This window comes from Theropithecus gelada, chromosome 12 (assembly GCF_003255815.1).
Source record: "Theropithecus gelada isolate Dixy chromosome 12, Tgel_1.0, whole genome shotgun sequence".
Lineage (NCBI taxonomy): Eukaryota > Metazoa > Chordata > Mammalia > Primates > Cercopithecidae > Theropithecus > Theropithecus gelada.
This window is the reverse complement of record NC_037680.1, coordinates 112,763,869-112,778,358: the sequence shown is the minus strand read 5'-3', so window position 1 is coordinate 112,778,358 and position 14,490 is coordinate 112,763,869. Positions and strand designations below refer to the sequence as shown.

Genomic DNA, 14,490 nt, shown 5'->3' with positions numbered 1-14,490 from the left:
CCCATGATTCAATTAGCTCCCACCGGGTCCTTCCCACAACACATGGGAATTATGGGAGCACAATTCAAGATGAGATTTGGGCGGGGACACAAGCAAACCAAATCAGATATTTAACATTTCCAACAAAATGTTCAGAAGCAATGTCCTTTTCCCCACACACACACAAAAGAGGTGACGTTTGAGTCTTGAATGCAGCCTTATTTTTAGCAGTTGTTTGTTGTTGTTGTTGCATTGCTCAGTCAGCATCATCTTTCAGTGGTTTGGAGTCCTTATATTCACCACTGGATAGCTGGGGGCTGGAGTTCATATGCCAAACAGAACACACTGACTGCAAGGCCACCAGCCTCTGCCAGGCCCTGCCCTTGAGACCACTGCTTAAACCTCAAAGACGAACTCCTCACCAAAAATGAGGGAGGATGTCATCTACCATGCCAGGTAGCTGGGAGGACTGGGTGAGAACTGGTTACTGTGCCACGCCATAGAATGAGGCCCATGGGTCGCCTTGCCCTACCTTCAGTGTCCTGTCGGTGAGTCTGTCCAGGAATTCTTGTGGAGTGATAAAAGAAGAAACACTTCTCCTTGCCTCGAAAGGAGCATGGCACGTGTTCTCTGCTTACTGAATGAATGAAAAGGTCAGTGATAACTTGTGGAAAATGCCGAGAACGGAACCTGCCTCAGAGAAGGTGCTTAACGAATAAAACCAGTTGGAAGGGGTAGTGGAGGGGTGTGTGACTGACAGTTGGGAAGCCACATGAAGCAATGAGACCTCTGCTTTGCCACTTCCTGGCCACATGGCCTTATGCAGGTCACTGGCCTTTTAAGCCTCAGTTTCCCCAACTGTAAATTCCACCTACAATGCAAAGTTGTTGCAGGGACTAAAGATAAATAGTTGTTTAAAAAAAAAAAAAGACCAAGTACTGGGGAATCCAAAAGACCTTTCAGTTCAGAACCAGGAGGCAGAGAAGCAGCATTTCCAGGGCTTTAAATAAAGAGGGTGATCAGGAGGTAGGGGAGACGAGAGAATGGAAGCCTGGACAGGCTCTGGCTGAGAAGAGGCATCTGGGCAGAGCGTGCAGGGGGCATGGAGGTTTGGCATGCACGTGAGACAGGTGGGAGCAGGTGGGTGAGACAGGTGGGCAAAGGAAGGAGCAAACAGTGGGAGAGCCCAGGCTGAGGCCTTCAGGCCTTGTGCCCTGGGAGGGGACTAGGAAAAGCCAGTGCTTTGGGAAGGTGCTAGAGGGTGGACGGGAGGGTGTGCAGGGAGTGGCCAAAGTCCCACATCCCCCCATCCCGTAGACATGAATTGGAATGACATTGATTCAACAGTCCCTGATGGGTTCATCTCTATTAACTCCTGCCTTTGGGCTTAAGTTACTTTTTCTTTCTGCTGTCAATCCTAGGCCCCTGTAACAGCCTGTCATTGTAGTCATTATCGAAGACAAAGATGAGGGACCCAGAGATGAATGTGTTTGTCCAAGGTGCTTCATATCAGAAGCTGCTGAGACAACATGGTGTCTCCTTAATCCTTGCAAGATAAAGACAAAGTTGTTCTGACATCCTCAGACGGGAATTCTACCCTTAGATCCCAACAGTGACTGCTCTACCCCGACCCCAGGCCTTTCTGACTTTTGCCTATCAGGAGAGCAGGAAACCCACTCACAAAATCTTGCCTTGGAATAAAAGGCTCAGCCAAGGCTGGGTCCCACACATAGGCCTGCAAAGCTTCAGGGACGCTTTCCCTACTGAGCTATTTCTTCTTCCCCTGGTGACATTGATACAGAGAAGGCAATAAAATGACAAACAGTATGCTTTCCCCACTGGGCCATTTCTTCCACTGGTGACACTGATAGGAGGGATTGAAATGATAGTGTTTCAAGGATGGGCCTGGGTCCTGGGGTCAAGTCTGTTATCACTGAGTAGCTCCCAGCCAGCCCAGCCCTTTCCTCTCCTCACCTTCTCATGGGCGTTGCCATATATATGTTCCAAAATGCTGCCTATACCTAAACAGATCAATGGAAATTTCAAGCGTATTCTGGGAACCTGGAAAGCCAAAGGGGCATTCTTAGAATCCATGAGCTGTTGCTGGAGCAGGTAGGGAGGGTTTTGTTATTAATAACCTCTGTTGTGGTTCTTGTATCAAACTGCACCTTGACTTATTTTGGAAAACTTGAAAAATACATGCAGGCAGAAAGGAAACAGAAGCTCCCACTATGCCCATCATCCAGCGATAAACACACATTGCCCTCTAAATTTCTAGGTTTTTTGGCAGGGCACAATGGCTCATGCCTATAATCTCAACACTTTGAGAGGCCAAGGCAGGAAGATCACTTAAGCTCAGGAGTTTCGGAGCAGCCTGGGAAACATAGCAAGACCCCGTCAATACAAAAATAAAATAAAATAAAAAATTTAGCCGAGCATGGGGGCACTCGGCTATAGTCCCAGCTACTTGGGAGACTGAGGCAGGAGGACTGCTGGAGCCCAGAAGTTCAAGGCTGCAGTGAGCCGTGATCGTGCCACTGCACTCCAGGCAAGATGATAGAGCAAGATCCTGTCTCTAAAAAAATTAAATTAAAATTAAAATCAATTAAAAACTGAAATGAGAAATTTCTGGTATTCTCTTTTTTTTTTTTTTTTTTTTTGCGATGGAGTCTCACTCTGTCACCCAGGCTGGAGTGCAATGGCGCAATCTCAGCTCACTGCAAGCTCCACCTCCCAGGTTCACACCATTCTCCTGCCTCAGCCTCCCAAGCAGCTGGGACTACAGCCGCTGCCACAACTCCCAGCTAAGTTTTTGTATTTTTAGTAAAGCTGGGGTTTCACTGTGTTAGCGAGGATGGTCTCGATCTCCCGACCTCGTGATCCGCCTGCCTCGGCCTCCCAAAGTGCTGGGATTACAGGCGTGAGCCACCGCGCCCGGCCAATTTCTGGTATTCTTCATATACGCATAGATATATTTATGCTTTTTCAAAATGGGATTGTACAGTGGTGCTATTTTGTAACCTGATCTCTTCACATATCCACTGCAAATATATTTCATGCCATTAAATAGGCTCTCACACCTTCATTTTTAATGACTGCCACTGTGTGCAAGCAGAGACATGCCCCAGTCAATTTGTTGTGTTGTTTCTTCCCCATGCCTGTGGTTCTGCAACTTAAACCATTGCCCACTCTAAAAAAGTGCCAAGGTTTAGCCAATTAGAAGCTCTTCATTAAAAACCAAAAGGGCATCTGCAGCCCTCCAGAGGGTGGGCCAGTGTCCTCATTCCTCTGAAAGGTATCTATGTTGCAAATAGCAGCCTGGCCATTAGCCAGCGAGGCTGTGCATGTGGAAAAGCCTGGCCATTAGCCAGCTACAGGCTGTGCACGTGGAAAAGGGGACTGGTCGTATTTCCCTGTGGAATTCTTTAGAGAGCCTGAGCTGCTTAAAAGATTTTTTTCTTTAAAAAGAAGAAAATGTTTTGTAATTGTTTGCAAGTGCTCACAGGCTCAGTGGCAAAACGAGATGGAACCCTTGATTTCTAACCTCCTGCTGCACTGTTCAAAACTCCTCCCAGAGAAGCAAGTAGGAAGCAAAGTGAAGCACTCTACTGTAAAATTTGCATCCTCCCTTAGCCAATCCTGGTCCCAAAGGACTCCACATCAAACTGTACTTGTTTGTAAAGATCTTTCACTCAAGACAGACCACTTCTCAAGACACTGCTGATGTAGAAACCAGACAGTCCAAAGGGAGAATTTAAAATATTGAGAGCCTCTAGGTAAAAATATAAATGGATTTAAGGACAGCCGGGAAACCCTCAATGGATGATCTTGTTCAGAGCTCCAGTTAGGTAAATATAGTAGGAAAAGCAGCGGCAAAGAAAAGCTGAAAGGTGTTAATTAATGGAATGTGTTTGTTCAACATGCTTTTAGGGAATACCAATAGTGTGGTAGGCACTGGGAATCAGAGATAAACAAAGCCTCCATTTCTACACCCAAGGAATTCAAAGTGCCATTTTTTTTTTTTTAGACAGAGTCTCGCTCTGTTGTCCCCAGGCTGGAGTTTAGGGGCACAATCTTGGCTCATTGTAACCTCCACCTCCTGGGTTTAAGTGATTCTCCTGCCTCAGCCTCCCGAGTAGCTGGGATTACATGCATCCACCACTACGCCTGGCTAATTTTGTGTTTTTAGTAGAGATGGGTTTTCACCATGTTGGCCAGGCTGGTCTCAAACTCCTGACCTCAGGTGATCCACTCACCTCAGCCTCCCAAAGTGCTGGGATTACAGGCATGAGCCACCGTGCCTGGCTCATGAAATATGGGGTGACTAATGTGGTGCCTGGGCACATAGTGCAAGGCATGTGACAACACAGAGGTGTGACCCCCTTCCTCTGCCTGGTGGCACAGGAAGGTTTCTAAAAGGAAGGAAAGATGGGACTGTGTGGGCCGTCGCGTGCAGCGGGGCAATGTGGAAGAAGCAAGCAGAGGGCGTGGGGGCATGGCACGGCAGCGTATGCTCTCAGCACCATACCTGGTCAGGTAGAACTGAAGCATGGAGAGGCGGCGCCTCAGGAGGTGAACCCGGTGAGGCCCCCAGGAGCTGGATCATGATGTGTCCTGGGTCTTGAGGAGAGCAGTGTGGGCTTCGCGCAGCAGGCAGGGGGAGTGGTGGGGTTGTCGGCAGGCACATATTTGCTCCGCACTGGAAAGGTTCCTTCCACATAGTATGCAGCTTGCTAGATTGCAGCAAGGGGCAAATAAAGAGACTCATAAGCATTCAGAGAAACGATGTGGCCTCAACAAAGGACAGTGACAGTGGGAGTGGAGGGGGGAAGCAGTTCAGGTGATGAGATGGACCCAGCACGGCTCAGTGACCAGTTGAAATGGGGCAGGGAAATAGAAGGACATGAAAATGGCAAGGAGCAAGTCATCTAGAGCAAGACCCCAAAGAGGCCAAAGAGGACTAACTCTGGGTCAAGATGATCGAGAGGGAGTGCCTTCTTTAGGCATGAGGAAGAGGGAGGCAACAGCAGTTGTCAAAACAGATTCTAATCAGTGTTGAAACAGATGTGTTTGCAGAAGGCAGGCAGGTGAGGGAGTTCCTGGGAGCCGCACCCTGAATGAAGCCAGTGCAGACAGCTAAGAGGGAGGAAGGCGGAAAGAGGGCGGAAGCTTGAGGACCAAGGTCAACACTAGGAGTGGCTAGTGAAGAGCAAGGCAGGAGGAAGTGGCCTTAACACTGAAAGGTATCAGTTAACTGAGGCCCAACTGAGACCAAGTCCAGCTCCATGAATGCTACGTCCTCCAACAGGGCTCGGCAGACCGGCAGAGAAAAGGAGGGGGGTGAAGAATGGACGCTGGCTTGAAGATTCGGCCATTTGAGTAGGGGATGGCCATGGTCCCCTCCATTCAAGGGAACTGAGGTTGTAGATGAGGAGGTGACCACAGTGCTGCCCAGGAAAGGAACTGAAGCCAGGAAGGGTAGAGAGAAACAAGAGGTCCAGGGCTTAGGTCTCTATAGAGCAAACATGGCGAGTAGGACCAACAGGCGCTGGGGAGCTAGAGGACCGGGGCTGTAGTCTGAAGTTGGCATGTTTGCAGACTTCCAGGGCTGGAGCGGCCTTATCGATGGCAGGTGACTGTGGGAGCAGGTGGCTGAAGTTGGGGGTGGACTTGTGTTTTTCAGTGTCCGTGAAGGACAAGGACCAGTGGAGGGAGGAGGGTCTGTATGAGTGTCTTCCCGCTTCCAGGCTGGAGCACACTCCTCACCAGGCATCTGAGCGAGGCTGAGCTGTTTAGCGTGCCCCCAGGGGATGGGAGAGGCTCTGAGGAAGCGTTGGTGTCTGGGGTAGAGGACAGTCATGCTCCTGGAGGCAGCAGAAGAAAGACAGTCATCTCTGGGGGAGACCACAGGCTCCCATGGGGGTCTAGAAGCTCCTAGAGACCACTGGGGAATTTGGATGCAGCCAATATCCAGTCTGTTCAAGGAGCACAGGTAGGCTCACAACAGGGCATGGTTGTGCTTCCCACCTAATGCTCCCCGGACTGTCAGAGGACAGGGCGGTGCCAGGCTGAGTCAGTGTCCTGAGGGATGGGGAAAGTCCCTTCGTGGTGCAAGGCAAGGCTCGCCTCACACCCTCACAAAGCTGAGCGGTTTCCAGAAGGGCCAGTTGGGGGCCGAGAAAGAATCTGACTCCCAAGGGCCTCTCCCTAGAACTGTGACTGCCAAACGCTTAACCTCCGGGTGTGACAAACAGCCCAGGTAACCAGTGCATGGAGCACTGTCATTTGAACCACATCACCCTCCCAGGAAGCTCCAAGCAGGTAACATTTCCTTATAAAATGTAACTCTGCACGTAAATTCTTATGACATGTCCTTGGCTATTTCCACCACTCGGGAACTGGTGGTGCCATAATCTCTCTCTTTTTTTTTTTTTTTTTTTTTTTTCCAGCTTAGTTTGAATTCCCGACGCCTTGGTATGGGAGAGCGGAGCATATCTTTTCATTCAGGGATCACTTGATATTTTGGAGCAGCAGGCCGGGGGTGGAAGGGTGCGGGCGTCCTGCGGGGCGCCCAAGTGATGGGCCCTGGCCTCCTACAGGTGCGCACAGGCGCTGCTGGAGCACGGGGCCTCGGTGCAGCGCGTGGGCGGCAAGGGCCGGGACACGCCGCTGCACGTGGCGGCGCAGCGCGGCCTGGACGAGCACGCGCGCCTCTACCTGGACCGTGGGGCGTACGTGGACGCGAGGAACGGCTGCGGGGAGACGGCCCTAAGCGTGGCCTGCGGGGCGGCGCGGAGACCCGATGAGCACGGGCGCTGCGTGCGCCTGTGCGCGCTGCTGCTGCGGCACGGGGCGGAGGCAGACGCGCGCGACGAGGACGAGCGCAGCCCACTGCACAAGGCCTGCGGCCACGCGAGCCACAGCCTGGCGCGCCTCCTGCTGCGGCACGGCGCCGACGCGGGCGCGCTCGACTATGGCGGGGCCTCGCCGCTGGCCCGCGTGCTGCAGACCGCAGCCTGCGCGCTCCAGGCCGCACCGCAGCGCACGGTGCAGGCGCTGTTCAACCACGGCTCGCCCACTGTGTGGCCCGACGCCTTTCCCAAGGTAAGGCAGGATCCAGCCGGGCTGGCACGTGCCCTGGAGTTTTGCCACTTAGTGACCGGCCTGGGAGCTGGGTTGCATGCGGCGCTCTCAAACTGTAATGGCCCAGGCACCCTCGGGGGACTTGTGAAAATGCAGAATCTGCTCAGGGGGTCTGGGGTGGGAGAGCCTGCATTGCTAACAAGCTCCCGGGTGTGGCCTAGACTGCTGGTCCTGGGACCCCATGTTGAGGAGCGGGAGCCTAGAAGCCTTCTGATTAGAGCCACTGGAGAATTAAGGGGTTGCATGTCAAGAATGCATCCTTTCAAAGTAGTCACGTGGGGACGGACGCCAGGCACTTATTTCGATGATGCAGTCAGAGCTCAAAATATTTTGGCAGCTCTCTTTAGGTATAATTTTCAGAACAATGAAAATCAGTCTCTTGCCGCATCTGGCATTTGATGTGAAACGAAATTACCCAATCTGATCATCCACCTTGTTAATGAGAGCGCTTCGTACATTTGCAGACTTCTCTCATTCGGTCCTCACCACATTGCAGTGAAACACGAGAGGCAGGTGATATTCTCCCTCCACCTGGGGTTCGGCCAGGTAAAGTGCCCTGCCCAGGTCATTGCAGTGTTGGGACCTCACCCCCATTCTGATGGCTCACCCTTGCAGACTTGACTCTGAACAACTCATCCTTGTTCCACCCGTCAGATCTACCCTGAAATAATAATGATAGGCCGGGCGCGGTGGCTCACGCCTGTAATCCCAGCACTTTGGGAGGCCGAGGCGGGCGGATTACGAGGTCAGGAGATCAAGACCATCCTGGCTAACACAGTGAAACCCCATCTCTAATAAAGAATACAAAAAATTAGCCGGGCGTCGTGGCGGGTGCCTATAGTCCCAGCTACTCGGGAGGCTGAGGCAGGAGAATGGCGTGAACCTGGGAGGCGGAGCTTGCAGTGAACCGAGATTGTGCCACTGCACTCCAGCCTGGGCAACAGAGCAAGACTCCGTCTCAAAAAAAAAAAAAAAAGAAAGAAAGAAAAAAGAAATAATAATGATAAAGAACAAAGATTTCTCACCTCAGAAAATACCCAAAAGACTGAAAATGTTTCCAAAATATTGGTTGGAGTAAGAGGTTGTCCTCCCCAAAAGACTTCATTGAAGGAGTCATTCCATTAGATGTAAAACCCGGATGTTTTTCATTTAAAAATTCATCAACCAAGACTCATCACTCATAGGCATAAGACATATTTTTGCTTGATTAGTTTTGAATAGCTGAAAAGCTAATATGCAAAAGGACAGTGTTCTCAGTGGTCTGAACCATTAAGAAGTGAGATTCACACATTTCTCTCAAATGCTAACTTTCCATTATAGATGCGTTCAGAGTAAAGACTCTATCTAGGAAAAGTTAGAAAATCCCCGAAGACAACTCCCCTCGTGTTTCCTTATTTGACAAACAGGATGGCACTTTCCCGATGCCATCTCACCCCCTCTATGGGTAATTGTCTTGTGGTGTTCCACTAATGCAGTGATTTCAATATGGTGGACTCCTGAAAGGGAAGAAATGCGAGCATTTTTATGTTCTGTGACAGCTACCTTTTATATTTATTATTTAAATTTTAATGTTTCCCATCATTAGCAGGCTTAGTCCATCAACTTATAACATGGAAACAAGACTCACCCACTGCCCTTCCCATGCACGTTATGTCTGCATTAAACCAACACACACTTCAACCCTTGTCATATGAAACTGCATAAAGAATGAAAAGAGGCCAGGCATGGCGACTCACACCTGTAATCCCAGCACTTTGGGAGGCTGAGGCAAGAGGATCACTTGAGTCCAGGAGTTCAAGACCAGCCTGGGCAACATAGCAAGACCCTATCTCTACAAAAAAATTTTTTTAAAAATTAGCTGGGCCTGTTGGCATGCACCTGTAGTCCCAGCTACTCAAGAGGCTGAGGCAGGAGTATTACCTAAATCCAGGATGTGGAGGCTGCAGTGAGCTGTGATAGCAACACTGCACTCCAGCCTGGGTGATAGAGCAAGACTCTGTTTCCAAAAAAAAGGAATGAAAAGAGAAAACAAACTTTACAGGATGGGCCACGAGGGGAAAATATCTGGGGCAATTTTTTTTTCTGACTTATTTCTCCAGGACAGAATGGGGCAATTTATTTTAAAGAAAAAGAAAGGAGTCAGTATATTTCAGTAGTGACTACAAGTAATCCTTTGTTAGCCTTGAAGTTATTTCAATGTGAGTGATCTCTGACCAGGCTTTCAAGTCCTAGGGGCAGCCCCACAGGCATCATTTCTTGGAACAGGACCTCTGACCCCTGGACTCTGTTCCCAAGGCTGTAGGAATTACCCTGCCTTGACTAGAGATGCAGGACAAAGCACAGTGCCTCCTCTCCGGGTGTTCAGGGGCCCTGTTCTGGGATGGGATCCCCAATACTATGTCAGCCACACAGGAATGGGGTCAGTCAGTGATGCCACTCATCCTCCATTCAGGTTGGGGGTAGGTTTAGATTTGGGGGACAGTTTGTTCTGGAGAAATCTTAATACCTTGAGGCTTTTACCAAAAAGCATTGCCCACCACTGCCTCCCTGAACATAGCGCCCGCAAGTGCCGACCTTCCACCAGTGTTTGCTGAATGAATGAAGGGATTCCAGCCACTCCGGGCTCATGGCCTGCACTAAATCTTTGTAAATAAGGAGTCCACCTCTTTGCACGGGGATTCCCCCAAACCTCCAGCGGGTACCCCTACACCTGGCCAGGAGAGGGTGGCAGATGGGGACACATTCACCATGCTGAGAATCCCCTAAGCAAAGGCAGCAGTGCCTGTCATGTTCTAGCCTTGTCCCCACAACCGAAGCAAAACACTCTGGAAAGCTAGAGGCAGCCTCTTCCTCCACCCAGTCTCCCTGCAATCGCTCCTCCAGGGACAGCATCTAATCATGTGCGACATCAAAGCAACAGACCCAACAGACGCTGCAGCCGGCCACAAAGATGCTGGGCAGGCACCACACGGGCGCCATGGCGAGGCGAGCGCAGAGCCACCAGCACTGTCACAGGGCACGCCGTCCGTGGGCAGCAGCCGTACTGTGAATAGATGTAAAGAGACACCCATGGAGCACAGAATTACTGAGGCAAAAGGTTTCACAGCGAGCTTATGACATAAATCACAGCTCCCCATGCCCAGACAAAGGCACCATCGCCGCGGCAGGCGGACACAGGGCATCCTTCCGAGCCGGCGCAGTGCTCTGCACTGAGAATCAAAGCAGTGTCACGGCTTCGGAAGCCCGCATGTTGACAGTGCCAGGCCTTTCTGCCCGGCTGACCGCTCGTTAACACTGGGGGCAGGGACAGGGCGTCGAGGGCAGGCACAGGGGGCAGGCTGTGGATTCTGGCAGGTTTGGATTCTGGAAGGTGTCAGGACAGGCTGGGGCTGGGCCTGTTGGGCAGCAGGCAGGAAGGCAGAGAAGCGCACACAGATGTGGACCTGAATTTGTTTGGCACCTGCCACAGGTGACTTTGTGGGCTGGATGCTTGGTCTGGATAAAAGGCTGTGCTTAGGGGTCTCTTTCCTTCAGCCTCTCCTTAGCTGGAAGACAAATGTGTGAAACAGTCATGAAGTCCCACGTGATCTTTTTCCAAGGAAGCACTACTTTGCTCTTCTCACCTCTTTGAAGAGCATATTTCTGGTTCCACCCCAGAAAATGATGGAGCATCAAAGAGTGTGGGAAGGTGTAAGTCTAGCCCCACTCCAAGATGGGACACAGAGCTGATGGTAGCAGCACCCAGCCAGGGCTCACACCCCTGCCCTCCCCTGCCTCCTTCACAGGTGTTCATTTGGGAACCTCCTTGATTCACTGGCTCAGTTTACATGGCCAGCTCTATTTGTTCCTCTATTTGTTCATGACGCCCGTCCATGAACACTTTTCATTCGCAGTCAGCATGCGTAGCCAGCACATTCCAGCCCCTCCTACCTTGTCTCCTATTTTGTGCTATTTCCCAAAGGCCCTTCTGTTTCCTGTGGTGCAGAGGCCAGCAGCAGCCCGGGGAAGCGCACCTGCAGGTGGCTGTAAAGAGTTCAGGCTCCCACCTGGCAGAGGAGATGCCATGATCACAAAGGTGGTTTTCTCAGGGTGAGACTTCTGGACTGCATTCCAGGTCTGATGACCCGCACGGTTTTCCCAGATACGAGAAACTCATAGATGCAGAAACTGCATGATTTGTGGTTGAGAGGGACTGCATTTCCACTTTCCCCTGTGTAAAAATGAAATACTAATAATACTTCACACTCAAACTTGTCCACCAGTCGGGGACGTGCAGGGACAACACCAGTAATGAACATTTTCCCCCAAGTCATGTAGGCATTGGCTGTGCTTCCCACGGGCATCCCTTTAGTACTTATGTATTCATTCCACAAACATTTTGGGGGAACTCGGGTGCTTGGTACTGGAGTCACGGGGAGGAGCAGGAGCATACGTATTTCCCACCCTGGTGAGGCTGCTTGTCACGTGGATCAGCCAAGTGCACACACCAAGGTGAAGTTGCTGTGGTGAGAAGTGCTGCAAAGCACAGAACAGGGGTTTCACCTGGCTGGGGGGCAGGGTCCAAGGCTCCCTCAAGTGTGTGATGAGTGAGCCAAGATCTGAAGGCTGAAGGCTCAGCTGTGTGAAACAGGGGACAAACATTCTAGACAAACGTCCTGGGCAAATGTCCTGGAGCAGGACAGGCACGGTTGTCCTGTGCAGTTGGAAAAATGACCCAGTCGCTGGAGAGGAAACAGCTAGGGGGCACCAGCTGAGACTAGGTAGCCAAGTGGGGCCTTAAGGGCCTGGGCCTCTGACTTGGGAATATTAGGAGTTGATTACATAATTTTCAAAGAAGGAGATTACATCATCAAATCAGTATTTTGGAATTTCTAAGCTCAACGTAGAGAACACACAAGGTAGGGGGTGGTGGTGGTCCAGGTGAAGGATTCACATAGCTCGCATGGGCGATGGAGGTTGATGCAAGAATAACAGACTCTAGGCCAGAGGCAGTGGCTCGTGCCTATAATCCCAGCACTTTGGGAGGCACAAGGATAACCTGAGCCCAGGAGTTTGAGACCGGCCTAGACAACATAGTGAGACCCCATCTCTACAAAAAATTAAAAATAAATTACCTGGGCATGGTGGCATGCACCTGTAGTCCCAGTTACTCAGGAGGCTGAGGCAGGAGGATTACCTAAACTCAGGAGGTGGAAGCTGCAGTGGGCCGTGATCGAGACACTACACTCCAGCCTGGGCGACAGAGCAAGACCTTGTCTTTAAAAAAAAAAAAAGCCGGGCGCAGTGGCTCACGCCTGTAATCCCAGCACTTTGGGAGGCCGAGGCGGGCGGATTACGAGGTCAGGAGATCAAGACCATCCTGGCTAACACAGTGAAACCCCGTCTCTAATAAAGAATACAAAAAATTAGCCGGGCGTCGTGGCGGGTGCCTGTAGTCCCAGCTACTCGGGAGGCTGAGGCAGGAGAATGGCGTGAACCCGGGGGGCGGAGCTTGCAGTGAGCCGAGATCGCGCCACTGCACTCCAGCCTGGACGACAGAGCGAGACTCCGTCTCAAAAAAAAAAAAAAAAAAACAGATTCTAGAAACATCTGCAAATCTCTGGTCTTGTCTCAGCTTCTGAGCACTAACCATACTGCAAATGGAGACCTACAGTTTTCATGTTTTCTTTTAACCTAATTACAGAATCAGGTAAAGAGACTTCACTTATCCCGATTCCACAGGATTTTTAGTGGGAGATTTCTGAGGTAGCAGTAGTCAAAAACCAGGGCTTCCCCTCCCGTTTTCACAGAGCCGAGTGCACCCGGTCCCCAGCGGGAGGAGGGAGGAGAGATCATAAGTAGGGCGCCTGTGTTTTTCTTGCTCTTGTTTTATTTCTCCATCTACATATAAAGCAATGTGCCTGTGTGATTTTCCCCCTTAATTTTCTTTCTGCCGCCTCATTAGCTGAAGAGAGTGCGCGTGGATACTAATGACATCAGCATGTCAGAGTAATGTGGCAGCCGCCTCTCTGCAGACAGCAAGGAGGCAGCGGAGATTTTTTAAACTGTGTTGGCGTAAAAATAATGAAGGCAGCCAGCTGCCTGGCAAACACGAGGGGGCACGATGCAGAGGACGGGGAGGGGCAGGGAGCCCCAGAGAGGTGGAACAGAGGAGAGACAGAAAATGAATTCCCAGAGACAGGCAATAAGACTCTGTCACAGTCTGTGACCCGGTGGGGGAGGGGCGGGAGGAGGCGGTGCTTTTGCTCTAAGGAAGGGCAGCTCTTCCCAGGGTGGGGCATGTCTGGGTTACCTGCGGTCCCTGGGAGCCATTTAACATTTTGCAGAGAAGTGACAGGGCCAGTGGGAGGGTCGCTGGAGGGCTGCGATGAGCAAGACCTGAGCATCGCCTAGGGTACCAGATAAATAGCAGCAGACTCCATCCCGAGGGGTCCAGCGTGAGTCTTTCTTAATGGCGTGATTTTTTCCCAACACAGAAGGGGATAATTGAAATCAGAGACTGCCGTGCACAAGGAAATGGCATGTTAGTGGGGCTCATGATAGCCGGAAATACCAACATGTGTGGGGCGCAGAGAGGGACAGGGCTGGCGAGATGGACTGGGAAGATTGTGGCGGCCCCAGGCCACCTGCCAGGCATTCCCTCTGCGGCTTGGTCTCTCCGTGTCTCTGTGTTCATGCTCCGTCTCTCTCTTTCCCTAAAGCTTGCTAAGCCTGACTCAGTGACAGTAATGGATGAGAACAAAAATAATTGGGCGTGGGGAGGGGACCACCGATAATAGCTCTTACAGTGTCAGTATGATGCCCAGTCTAGAAAGAGCAGCTCCTGTCCTCTAAAAAATAGCTTTGAAGGCACAGATTAGAGGAAGGAAGAAAGAAAGGGAGAGAAAGAGAGAGAGGAAATCCACACAGCAACAACAAGGCAACCTCATGTCTGAGTCTAGGAAGACCCAGACCCAATGTCCTTCTGCTGCACGGCCGTCAGTTTCCAGGCTGTCAGGCAGACATTACCAAAAAAAAAAAAAAAAAAAAAAAAAAAAAAGGTCAGCCAGGCAGTGGGGGACGCCTGTGAAGCCAGAGTAAAGTGCAGAGGTGAAAATCGCAGGAATCCCGGTTTCAGAGCAACCTGCCAACTGCAGGAAGAGGGTAGCAGGAGGAAGCCTCCAGGCCAAAGCTCAAGTGCACCGGGCTAACCATCCAACTGGGAACGGGGCTGGACCAGGCCCTCGTCCCCCTCCCTGCACGCTGTCCCTCCGCAGTCTCCCGGGTGGGCACAGAGCAGGACCACAGACTTCCCCTGCATGTTGGCAAAATTTGCATCTGCTTCTCTCCTTAATCAAAGACTAATAAGGAGAAAAAGGAACGGATTCA

The 14,490-nt window shown here is 51.1% G+C and overlaps 1 protein-coding gene and 1 pseudogene across 1 annotated transcript in view; both read left to right on the top strand.

The window, feature by feature from the left end:
* ASB18 (ankyrin repeat and SOCS box containing 18) overlaps window positions 1-14,490 on the top strand; it is a 72,146-nt gene that overhangs the window by 43,976 nt on the left and 13,680 nt on the right. Inside the window, exon 4 of the mRNA XM_025404921.1 lies at window positions 6,579-7,083. Coding sequence (XP_025260706.1) covers window positions 6,579-7,083 — 505 coding nt within the window. The remainder of the gene's footprint in view (window positions 1-6,578; window positions 7,084-14,490) is intronic.
* LOC112636854 lies at window positions 11,161-11,335 on the top strand (annotated as a pseudogene).